This window comes from Lissotriton vulgaris, chromosome 2_1, assembly GCF_964263255.1.
Source record: "Lissotriton vulgaris chromosome 2_1, aLisVul1.2, whole genome shotgun sequence".
Classification (NCBI taxonomy): Eukaryota; Metazoa; Chordata; class Amphibia; order Caudata; family Salamandridae; genus Lissotriton; species Lissotriton vulgaris.
Window position 1 is genome coordinate 1,419,470,302 of NC_141687.1, and position 12,591 is coordinate 1,419,482,892.

At 43.5% G+C, this 12,591-nt stretch overlaps 1 protein-coding gene across 3 annotated transcripts in view; it reads left to right on the forward strand.

The window, feature by feature from the left end:
• The window catches only part of NMI (N-myc and STAT interactor), a 179,160-nt gene that overhangs the window by 137,335 nt on the left and 29,234 nt on the right, over nt 1–12,591 (forward strand). For all 3 annotated transcript variants that reach the window (XM_086957244.1, XM_086957245.1, XM_086957246.1), the window contains exons 7-8: nt 6,887–7,073; nt 9,928–10,034. In XM_086957244.1, coding sequence (XP_086813370.1) covers nt 6,887–7,073; nt 9,928–10,034 — 294 coding nt within the window. The remainder of the gene's footprint in view (nt 1–6,886; nt 7,074–9,927; nt 10,035–12,591) is intronic.

The following is a 12,591-nucleotide window of genomic DNA, read 5'->3' on the forward strand; positions in this document are numbered from 1 at the left end:
ATTAGCCTAATCCACAAACCAAAACAGTTTGTATATTCTGCTGTGGGATGGTCTCGACCTTTTTTCTTCTGTAACTAAGAGCCATTTCATGAATGTAATTTACAATTAAATCATTGCTTTTAGAATGCGTACTGTACAAAATGCTAATTTTTCTGTGTGCAACCATTTTAAATGCATGATTTCTTGGGGGTTGTAAACACATGCTCTAGATTATAGTTTTAGTGCTTGAACTTAGATGAACATGATAACGTGGAGCAGGTGTTATGTATCATTTTAGGACCCTATGGTAATTTTCCCGATTCATGACCCTATATAGGTATAAATCACCATATCCATATATAGGCATAGAAATCATAACCATATTTAGGCATAGCTCATGTAGTCCAAATATGGCAAGGCTACTTCCACTAATTCCGAAAATCCACAACCATTTCTTGGAAAACTCAGCTTCAGCAGTTAGGGACTTCCCCTTGTTTGAATATTGATTTGTCCAAGAACTCATGCAGTTTTCAAAGAACTGAGACTCTTTGATGACGTTATTATGTCCAACTGTACGTCAAACTCTGCACCTTCACGGTATAAATATGCCCACACTCGCCCAAGCAAACACACAGTGGTTTGGAGCATTTCGACTATCTACTTGCCCGACGCGCCCTGCAACAGCAAGTGCCGAAGGAAGCCGACCCTCCAGCAGACGCACTGAGAGAGACGCTGTCTTTTCTCCTGCCTAGAAATCCAGCTCCAGTGTTTCCAAGCTACCCTTGCGAGTTGTTGGGAAATCGAGCCCCGAGACCGACCTTCTTCATTCTAAACTAAGGTACGGAGCTGATTAGACCATTAGAGAAATCTTGGGCAGATTCTTGGCAAAATAATACTACTTTTATGCTACACCTCACTTACTTCTTCCCTCGTACTAAGATTAGGTTAGGTACTTCGGGGTAGGCGTATTTTAGAAGCACCAGTTGAGTACTTTTAGCCTCTGTTATTTATGTATGTATTTATCTATGGTTTAGGAACCATACAATGATCTTACAGTATTATTTTATTCTACTCTTTATACTGTATGTATTATATTTTACAACCAGTTTTACGATTGTAGCAGTTCATTTCTTATGCTTGAGAAAGAAGACTGTTCAATAAATCCTTTTATTGAAAACGCCTGTTTTTCCACTTTCTCTGCACCTCTAGTGAAACGAAGCATGCACGATTGACTGAGTGAAATATCTATCTATTGTTTCCACAACTCTGAAGATACGTTTTATCTTGGGGAAACAAAGTTGTCATGTTTATGCGGTTGTCAGAGACTAATCCCTTCCTGTGAATTTGAGAACGTTTCTAATGACCTCTGAGCTAGCTGGCACACACAATTAAGTCTAGTATATCCGTTAGAGACCTAGTCGACCTCAGTCCTACGTCAAATCTATAGGATATACTATTCCAATGCGCAGAGCCAATTGGGAATATAGGAACTACACTACGGATTAACTACTCCGATGCATGGAGACACCTATATACAATGAACCAGCTTTATTTATGGCTTGCGCTCTTTATTAGAACCTTTTTTTCAGAAGTCGAATCTAACTATTTTAGGAGATTTCAATTTCCATTTGGAGAAAGGTGATAATACTTTATCAGAGACACTAAATGCTTTCCGTCTCCAATGGCTTGTGGGTTTTCCCCACACACAGAGTAGGTCATACTTTGAACGCTGTTTACACTAACCTATCTAAGAACTGTTCCCACATCCTGTGACGTAATCAGATCTTAATGCTATCTCTGTTAATTGTGTAGTGAATCAGGACAGAAACACCAATGGTAGCGCTAAGTTATAAGAATGGTCGCATAAATGGGGTGAGGTAAAACAAGATGGCGTGACCACTGCCCTGGAGAACTGGTCCTTTGTGCTAGGCAAGAACTTAGAATTCACAGCTGTAGGATTAGGGATAGTTGGGTCCTGGCTGCTGTGGATGAGACTGCTTCTTTACAGCCAGCCAAACAAAATAATAAAATACATCCAAATGCCCCATGGTATGGCTGCACCTTGAGACCTCTGAAACAAAAAATGCAGGACGCCTGAACAGATTTGGAGGAAGCACTGCATAAATATATATACATATATTTAGAAAAGCTATATTGGTGTGTAAAGAGCAATTTTTAAAGCAAAATCAGAGTATTTACCACATAAGGTGGGAAGCTCAAAGAACTCGGGCAAGGACTTGTTTTCAGTGGTCAACAGTCTTTCTGTCCCCAAAGCTGAATCTTCTGTAGCACATTCAGAAAACACATCTAACCATTTAGCTATTTTTCCAACAAGATTAAAGACATCTACCTCAGAGTTTTCCTTGAATTCTTTACTAGATTTACAACAAACATTAGCTCAAGGTACGGTGTTCCATAAGTTCACACTCCTATCTGAACCACAAGTTCATGCCCGGCTTTTGGCAGTGAAATCCGGGTCCCCACCTGAACCTTGTCCACCCCATATTTTTCACCTTGTTCCTAATATTATAACCTAATCTGTTACGTCCCTTCTTCATATGGCTATTGAAACAGCTGTTTTCCCTAAATTAGGAGGGAAGCTACTATACTTCTTTTTTAAAAAAAGGCAAATGCAAACCTCACAATGTGGAAACATTACAGCCCAAAATCTCTCTCGTCTTGACCCGCCAAGATTCTGGAAAAGCCCTTTATAGGGAACTTTCCTCTGTGATAGAAAACCATAATTTGCTAGACATGCCCCAGGCAGGTTTCAGGAGCCATTTAAGATCATGGAGGCACTGCTGCCCTTATATGATTGGATCTCCATGCGGCATTCGATACTGTGGCACACTCCGAGCTAGCGGCTTGTGTTTTCCAGATGGACTTCAAAGATGAGGCTTGTAGGCTCTTTTAATGTTTCCTGACAGGAAGAACACAATTGGTGGCATGTAATCAATTCAGGTCACAGCCGTTCAGTCTTTCCTGTGGAGTTCCACAGGTATCTTCGCTGAGCTCTGAGTTGTTTCATGTATATATGTCTCCGCTTGCTGAACTGGAGCTCACTCTTGGCTTTATGGTGTTCTCCTATGCAGATGATACACAGATTGCATTTAATATTTCCATGGACCACTAGTGACAGCAGTGAAGTTTCTGGACTATATAAGAGAGGTTGACATATGGTTGAGTTCTAATTGGCTAAAACTTAACAGTGAGAAGACAAATGTTCTCATATTTGGCAAATCGTTCAATATCTGGTCATATGCAAGGTGGCCTTCAGAGCTGGGGACAGTACCACAACTAGTTAATTCCACACAGAATCTTGGAGTGATTTTCGAAAAAGATCTGTCCTTCAAAACCCACATAAATCAAGTGGCAACTGTTTGCTGTCACATTCTCAAAGTGCTAAAGATTGTTTTTCCGTGTATTCCACACTTAGCTCTGAAAACGGATAATCAAGCTTTAATTGCTTCCCGCCTGGATTACTGTAACTCCCTTTATCTGGGAGCCACCCAGGCAATATGACTAATTTTGGGGATTCTCAAACACCATTCCATGACAGATGCACCGAAAGGCTTACAATGGCTGCCAGTCCGTAAACGCTCCATGTTTAAAACCCTTTGTTTGGTACACAGAGCACTACATGGGATGGGTGTAGCATCAGTTAAATCCAAATTTAGTTGGTATATCCCAAGGAGACATCATGGGCAGCGGAGAGTAAAGATAGAGCTATCTATCCCAAAAATGAAGCCTTCCACATGGAGCGGAAGAATTTGAGTTGCTTTTGACCAAGCAGTGGAATTGTCTTCCTAGGAATATCAAGGCAGCGGACAGTCATACAGGTTTCAGGAAGCTGATTAAAACTTGGCTTGTCCTACAATAATTATTAGATCTGCCATGCAATGTTTGTTTAGGCGAGGCAAGCGCCAAGATGCCTCCGATGAATGAGCGCTTTTTAAGCTGTTTTCATTTCACTGAGTTAATGAGAAACAATTAATGCACATTGTTCTCCATACCATACCCACGTTCATCTACCTTTAGGTCAGTCTAAGGCAGATATTAACCATCAACATATCCAATGCACTACCCTATTTCTCACCCTATGCGTCTATCAATATAAACTCTACCTCCACTCTCACTTCATCCCAAACCCTATACCACCACTATGATCCCCGAAATAACCATTTCTAGACTCTTCCCTCTTCTACCCTTCTCTGCATCATCTCCTACATCTTTTACTATTCAGATCTCCAAAACAAGCCTTTCTTTAACCATTAACTCTGACTGTTCCACCTCCCGCTCCCTTTTACTCATCCCAAATCCCCTCCTACTGCCAAGAACTAAAAAAAAAAGAAAAATATCGAAACCCTTCCCTCTTGTATCCCTCCGCTATTGCTTTTCAATAAAAAAAACTTCATAACATGTTCACCACTCTAATTATTTTCATATTTTCCTATACTAACTCCCCTCCACCACCCCTTTACTCACTCACAAACCCCCTCCTACGGCTACAAACTCCAAAAAAAATAATAGTAATTCTAGACTCTTCCTTCTCAATCCAAATGGATAATGACATATCCACTTAAATTCCTTTCATATTTCACTATACTAATTCCCCAATAATCCTTTATGGGTTCCGGAGTAGTGTGCAACTCATTCAAAAAACACTTCAACTCCTCATTGGGGAAGCAAGCACTATTTAAATGCAAACCTTTTTCCCTCTTCTATCCCTCCACTATCCTTCTCAATCTAAATAACTGACTAACATATCCACCAATAAAATAACTTTCATATTTCACTATACTAATTCATCACTAATCCTTTATGGGTTCTGGAGTAGCGTGCTATTCACTGAAAAAGCGCATCAACGCCTCATCGGGGGGTAGTAAGCGCTATATAATTACAATTACATCCAATATCCAGAAACATATATAGTGTCTCTCTCTCTCTCTCTCTCTCTCTCTCTCTCTCTCTCTCTCTCTCTCTCTCTCTCTCTCTCTCTCTCTCTCTCTCTCTCTCTCTCTCTCTCTCTCTCTCTCTCTCTCTCTCTCTCTCTCACACACACACAGAGCCACACACACAGAGTCACATACATACACACAGATAGCCCCCCCACACACACAGCAACACACACATCCCCCCAAACAAACACACACAGCCACACACACCGAGCCACACACACACACACACACACACCCACCCACACACACACACACACACACCCACCCCTCCCTCCCTCTCTTCCTCTCTCTCCCTGTTTGTCATTCACTTTTACCAGTTATGGACTTTCTCACACACACACTCTGGCTTAAATATTCTTTGAGCACATTTAATTAAAGATTCACAAAAACGTACGCCTTAACCCTCAAAAGCCTCCACTCACACATACAGAAAAATTAACAAATTCAGGTACACATATACAATACATAGTGGTACACACTGAGCATACGTACATTAATTACTATGTGTAGTGACAATACTATGGCTATTTTACATTTACCAAATACTGTATCACAGCACGTTTGAAATGGCCTCAGAGCTGATATTCCAGCTCAGAATTAAAGCAGTAAGTGGAGAGTAAATGTCTAGAATCATATGTTCTGTTAAAAGAAAATCTTTGTTTGAGATAAGAGCGAATTTGCTGATTCGCAGACTATACAAGAAAAATAAAATGAATACCTTTTAGGTGGAACATCATGGCCATTTATTAACTAACACGTTCTGGCTGAGTGACTGACTCAGTGTCAGACTGAGGTGCAGCAACAGGGAGATATAGGGATGGGTAGGTAGGACTCGTTTTCCACCAGATTTTACACCTAAGGTACCAGGAATTTCTGTAGTTTATGCAGGGCACAAGTCCCCCACCAAAAAATAGGGGGGAAGCTGTCACTGGAAGTGACTTCACGAAAGGTGGCTTGCACCATCGTCTCATTGCCTCCCCTCGCTCACCCCCTCTGTTCAGTTTAAAAAAAAAAATGTATTGAGTTTTGCCGGCCAGTACAATATATATTCTACCATAAGTGTCATGTTAAAATACATAAAATGAGATGAGCAAGAACGCTATTGTGTGCAATACAATTATAACAACTAAATCGCACATAAGATTCCCTCACCACCTCCCAAATATCCTACATTATACTACAACCGGCTGGCATTCATTTCGGAAGTGTCACCTATCTTAAAACATCTCTTCCCTCTGTTCATGGCACCATCTTTTTGGTAGTCCCTCCTGTACCTTTATGGCTCGAGCATGGGTGGCAGTCATTCTTCTGTGTTTAGCGCGCAAGTTCTTGGTCATCTCCTTTCTATGCCTGCGGCTCCACAGTTTGTTGCGATTGCATCTGAGAAGTCAGCGTGTGAGCAGTGCACTGTGAGCTCCGATCTCGCCCCTGAGAGGCCAAAGAGTGAAGCTCAGCTGTTTGGCAGGGGGGACGGCGTCCACGCGGTAATATAAGTGGGGGGATGCCGTCCACCCGCGTGGTACCCTGACTCGAGCCCTGAGTTTATGATACCTTTGTAATAACGTTATAGGAACTATCGAGTCATTACGCATTATCACGTTTTTTTTTTCTTTTTTAATTTATTTTCTTTCCTTCTTGGATTAAACTTTTTTTTGATGTGTTATCAACCGTGTACTTTACATGCATTTTATAAAAATGTATACCCCATTATCTTGAAAAAAATACCACGAAAACCAAAAGAGCATAATTACAGTCTGCGAGCGGGGTTGTTCCCGAAATATAGTGAGTGGTCTTAACAAAGATCACAAAGGAGATAAAGATGTGATATAATTGGGCAGATTTAGCATAAGTAGCAATTTCCGGAAACTTAGCAGCAAGCCTGGTTTGTCCTTGTTTCATGCACCGCAGATTCATTTTCATGTAATGAAATGGCAATCCTATATTTGCAGATTCATTTCACTATTTCTCGGAAAGATTTGATTGTCAAAGACCTACCTGAAAATTTACCAGAAGAATATTTGAGAGACAAACTGGAACTCCATTTCTACAAGTCCAAAGTTGGAGGAGGTGAAATTGATGACGTTCAATTTAACAGAAAAGCAAAAACGTCCACCATCACATTTGTGGATCCTGGAGGTATGTATGTACGCACGCACAGTGATGCTTTTGGGCGCCATTTTGAAAACTGCTGTAGCAAGCAGTATTAAGTTCTGCTAGTTTGAGAAATACATTTCAAATCACCATTTCTACCTAAACTATTCTGCAATTTTCACGTGTAAGATCAATTTGATGTGCCAAACTGCGCCAGGTCACAAAGGAAATCTAAAAAGAGCAAAATAAAATGCTTGAAATGTGAATTCTCCAATGCTGGACACTCTGGCAATGCCCCATGGCAGGTTTGAAAGAACTGTCTGAGGCAGGTTTCTTTGGATTCTGGGTGCTGTGATTGGACCAAAAGAACAGCTCAAACACTGCCCTTTCAAGCTGGCCCACCTGGCAGTGCCAAAGTGACTGACAGGCCAGTTCAGCACCGTTGGTCCTGCAACCCTCCCTTCTGTTTCCAGCTCAAAAAGCTTTCTGAAGTAGCCAAGATATGACATGAACTCTCTTCAAAGTAATTAACAAATAATAATCGTTTGATTTAAGTTGCATTTTTGCTGTGCTTGCAGCCATTACACGTTAACTGGATCTCAACACAACAATGGGAGCTCTGTGCTTTCACCCTTTTGGTAACCATAGAAATTAAAAGATCTCAGTATTTGTGAGGGTAATCTAGTAGGAGCGAACCACCCTTTCTTGGACACCAAACTATAAGAGACACTCACTGAAGGAAATCCTACAGATACATCCGGACACATATTTTCAAACCAGCACACTCCCTGAGGCACACTGATACTCCGTTGTTAGAATTCTAAATATCTAACAGTCAGATGACTGCTTCTATTTCAGGTAGGCACACCAACAACAGTAAGTGCCTACGATGAAGAGCCTGAGCTTTTCACTGTGACCCAAGGTTGCTTATGTGAGGTGTCTCATTTTCCCGAAACCTGGTCATCATTTTTTTTATTTTTTATTTTACCCTATTTAAAAAAAAATTACCCACCACTGGTTATGTTCTTATACGTACAATAGGTCAGAAGGACCCCTACATCTAAAAGATGGGGGCGGGGTCACAACCAAAGCAGAGGTATCAAATGTAATACATAGATTGTACTGGATATTTCGTAATGTTCACTTGCAGAGGGTGCCCCATTTATTTTTAGGTCTCGCCTATGTAGCGCGCATGCGCTGCATAGGAGGGGACCTCTTGTAATCAATTTTGTTTTGAGGCCAAAAACGTGCACTCACTGCATTGCTTTTAATGGCAACGCATGCACGTTTGGCGATACCCTTGTGGGTTGCAGACCTTAACCTGGCCTTCATTCCTCACGAGCCTTGCACTGCGGCTGTTCAGGGACTTTGGGGGCGTTCTATGTGCTTGTTCAGTCCTGCCATGCACCTCCATCTCTCTGGCCTGGCACTGCGACTGTTCTGGGGCTGCCGCTGCGCTGGTTTTGGTCTGAGCTTGGCACGCAGTCAGTTTTATTTTGGAAATTGGTTCTGTACAAATCTAGAGCTTACCTCGTTCTGCCTCAGTCCTGGCTGTAGTACATTACAAGCATGGGTGCCGGGTGCTGGGCTGTCTCTTACCTTTCTGGCCTGGCTCTATGCTGCTACAGTGTGGTTCTGGTGCTGGCTTGGTGCTTGTCATGGACCTGTGCCCTTCAGCATCAATTTCTTGCTGCCCAGGAGGAACAAGGATCTGCTGCCCCCGCAGACCGGCAGCGGTACCGCTTCGCCGGCCAGGAAGGTACTTAGCACAGACCCTGCCGGGGAGAGCCCTAAGCCGAAGGAGACCCCACTCCTCCCTCCCTTTCAGTGATGACTCGGGGAGACCCCAGGCAGTAGCCTGCTAGACTACAGTCGGTTAGGAAGTCATTCTGTTCACCTTAGTATGGAAAGCGCCCTGTCAGCGGCAGCCCTGAGAGTCCTCGTGCCTGCAACGGCGTAGAAAGCCTAGGGTGGCGGTCACATACTCAATCTTTAACATTGAAGCTGCACCCGCCGCAATGTTAAAAATGCATGCACGACATTTATGTGCACAAAGCAGCAGGCACCGCGCGGTGCCTGCCGCTTTGTCCACGCAAATGCAGGGGGGGTACCATAGGTACCCCCCATGTGCACCCCCCAACCCCCCTTCACCCAGGGGGCCCGCAACGGGCCTCCGAAGTGAAGGTCCGTATGCTTTTCCACGGCGGAAAAGCCGCCGTGGAAAAGCATACTTTGTACTCCATCCTAATATGGCTGGCGGTGTCTGATAGACACCGCCAGCCATGTTAATGCTTTTCTGCCGCGGTCGGAAGGCGACCGCGGCGGAGAAGCGGAGGACAGATTGTAAGACCCACCAGCCATCCTAATTTGGCGGTGGGTCTTTCAAGCCTCCGCGGCGGCTACCGCCGGCCCAGAGGATGCGGGAAATCTGCCATCGTAATAGGCCCCTTAATGTGGATGCCTCTATGTAGTACCCATTTGGTGAAAACAATTACCACAAGGCTATACATTACTTTTTTTCCCTATTCCTTTTCAACTGGGCACAAAAAAGTGTTCCTTGAAATATCCCCAGGGCCATGCAAGTGTCATACATACATTTACTGCATATGTAGAAATTACACACATGCATTCTGAAAACCTGGCTTCTCTGTTCGAAAGGGCACAGTCTTACAAGGAGGGGAAGGAGTTAAGAGAATGTAGGGAGTACACCTATGAAACATTGTTAAAATGATGGATTCCTAAACTCTTGTGCAATGACAATATAAGGCAGTGAGAGGAGAAATTAAAAGAAAGGACAGTTAAATGGGATAAAGTGATGTAGGGCTGGTACTGTACCTCACTGGTACAAAAATGAATTTGTTTGCTTTATTTGTGTCTAATCTCTTGGCCTGTGTTTCAGTGGCTCAACATGTTGTCAAACGTAGAAAACATACCATAAGGAACAACAGAGACACCTTTGACGTTGCCGTGTGCCCTTATATCGAGAGTCACTTGGAAAAGTTGCAGGTACACTTTTATTAACAAAAAAAATGTTTTTCCGTTGTTTGTTGCACTTGTATTCTAATGTTTGGCTTTGTAGGGATTTTGGTTTTTATTACAGATTTCCCTTCATTAGGCTACCAGACTTGAGAGTTTGCTACCCCTGCTGAAGACTGTCCACCTTCTGGACTGTGACTATCTTCTGAATTGGCATTTTTCTACTTTTGGTTCCATGTTTATTTCAGCGCCTGTAGTGCGCCCGGCTTCCCTTCCACTTTTTCTGGTCAGCATCCCAGTGTTTGCGGCTTGTCCTCTAGGTTTGTTGCATAAAACATGCAATTGGTGATGGGAGGAATTCTTGTAAGTAGTCTAAACAATTGCCAATTGCTTCATGCAGCATCCAAACCCCTCGTTTAAACCCACTGTGCCCTTCCAGACAGAGGCCGACCATGTGATCGAAGCAATACCTAACTGACTAAGCCTAAAAGAGGCTGAATCTGTCCTGGGGTGGTTTGTGCTTCCTTCAGGAGTGGGCCTCACTTGGCAGTTTAGAATGGACTGTTTCCGTGAGGAGAAGGATCAGCACCGATGTGGTAAGGTGGGCCTCTGTCTAGAGTAACTCAGTGGGTTAAAAAGGCACAGTTTTACTCTCATCAACATTTGTGAGCTTCAGGTGTGATGGCCACGGACCTCTGTGGTCTGTCTGCTTTGCCGCGGGCCTGGTGCTCATTCTGCATAGGTCCAGTTGTTCACTTTGGTGTTTTCTGTCCTTTTTGTGTTATTGCTGCCATTTTGTCTGGAGTGTGACATCGGGCGCAATAGTTTGTCCAATGTGGGTGGGTGTCTCTTGCCTAGTGTGGAAGCATGGATATACTTTTACCCTGGTTTGGGTCTTTTATCATCTCAGTCAGCTGTCTGCCATCTGCTTTCTCATTGTGTGTGGCTGCTCTTCATTCTCTTAGTAGCTTTGGGTCTCTGAAAAATGGCTGTTACGCACCCTTACAGAGGCCTTCATTACCTAGTAGCTCCTTTCTCTGTCTTTAGTTCTACTCCTGCAGTGATATGTAAGAGCTTGCTCTTGGTCTACTCAGGGGTTGGGCACTCCTAGTGTCTTTTTCTTCTTTTTCAACTCCTTGTGCTTCTCCTGGGTTCTCATGCTTGGAGTGTCAGTCCACTAAGGGTACTGGTACCTTGGGACTTGACATGCTTGTGTATTGATTTTTATAATGTCCACAGTACTCCCTTTAAATGCACAACGTATTGCTTTGACCCCAAGCAATTATGTACCCTGGATTGATTTGATTGTGTGGTTGCATGTCTCCTGTATAGTAGTATCCTTTGTCATGCATACCTGAAGTATATGGACATATTGTCTTGCTTAGTGTAATTGGTCAGTGAGGGCACTACAGTTGTCGCCATTGCGATCTTTAAATACATTTATATTGTCTTAGTTGCAAGTAAAACAAAGTTTATTTGCTCCTACCTTTATTTCATTTTATGTACAAGCTTATCTTATCCCGACATACCTAATCTCTTATAAACAGAACATCATCAAGTTTGCCAATTCTCTTTTCAAAGTTTCCATTAAAAAAGAGAATTGTCTTCATCAGCAGTCCCAGTGCATTTTTCAGCACCCAGGCTCTTACTCTGAAAGCGATTCAACATTCTGCTATCCCGCAAAGAATGAGTATTGTAATTCAATTGCTTAAACAAATGTTAAAATCTCTGAACTTGTACTATTGTTGTTCAAGTACTTTGTTTAAAGCTAGAAACTGCTAATTATTGGTCCTCTTCTTTTGTTTCCTTTAACTTATTTATACGCAATCTTATATATCTGAAAGAAAAACGTTAGTCAGAGATTCCTTACCTTAGAATTACCCCCAGGTGTCAGACTTGATCCGAGAAGTTTTCGTCACCAGTATCGCTGCGCATCGGTAGGCGTCGTCGAGCGGCTCTGCGTACGTCGTTGGCGTCGTAGTCTCCGAGATGACGTTGTTGGAGCTACTTAGACGTGCCCACACGCGCTGACGTCAGTTCTTCCTTTTTCCGCACCAGCAAGCGCAGAGAGCGGTACCCCCAGTCACTTTTTGATTGAGTTATTTTTGGGAATTTTGTCTCTGTTTTTCGAGTCTTCGACTCTTGGTGTATAAGGATCCCTGGTTTTATGTCTTGCGCAGCTTGTCCCCGCATGATGTCAGAGACGGACCCGCACCGTGAGAGTCTCTATTGCCTGGGGCACAACCACGACTCCGAGTCGTGCCCCGAATGCCGGACCATGGCTCTGAAAAGTTGGCTTCGCGCTGTTCAATGCCCCGTCCCGAGGGAGATCGAGGGACCGGTCGGGAAGCCGCCATCACCATCGTTCGATGAAGTCTTCGCACTCTGAGTCAGGTAAGGTGAAGCACAAGAATTCGAAGAAGCGTTGTCGCTCTTCGCCTTCCCCTAGCCTGTTGCGCGACAAGGCTGAGGGTGCAGATGGCATCACCCCTGCGGCTCCGGCGGAGCCTAGGCAGTTGCCGATGGCCTTCCCGCCCTTTCCAGGTCCATCGGCGACTCCGGCCCAGTTGCAGGAATTCCTGTCACT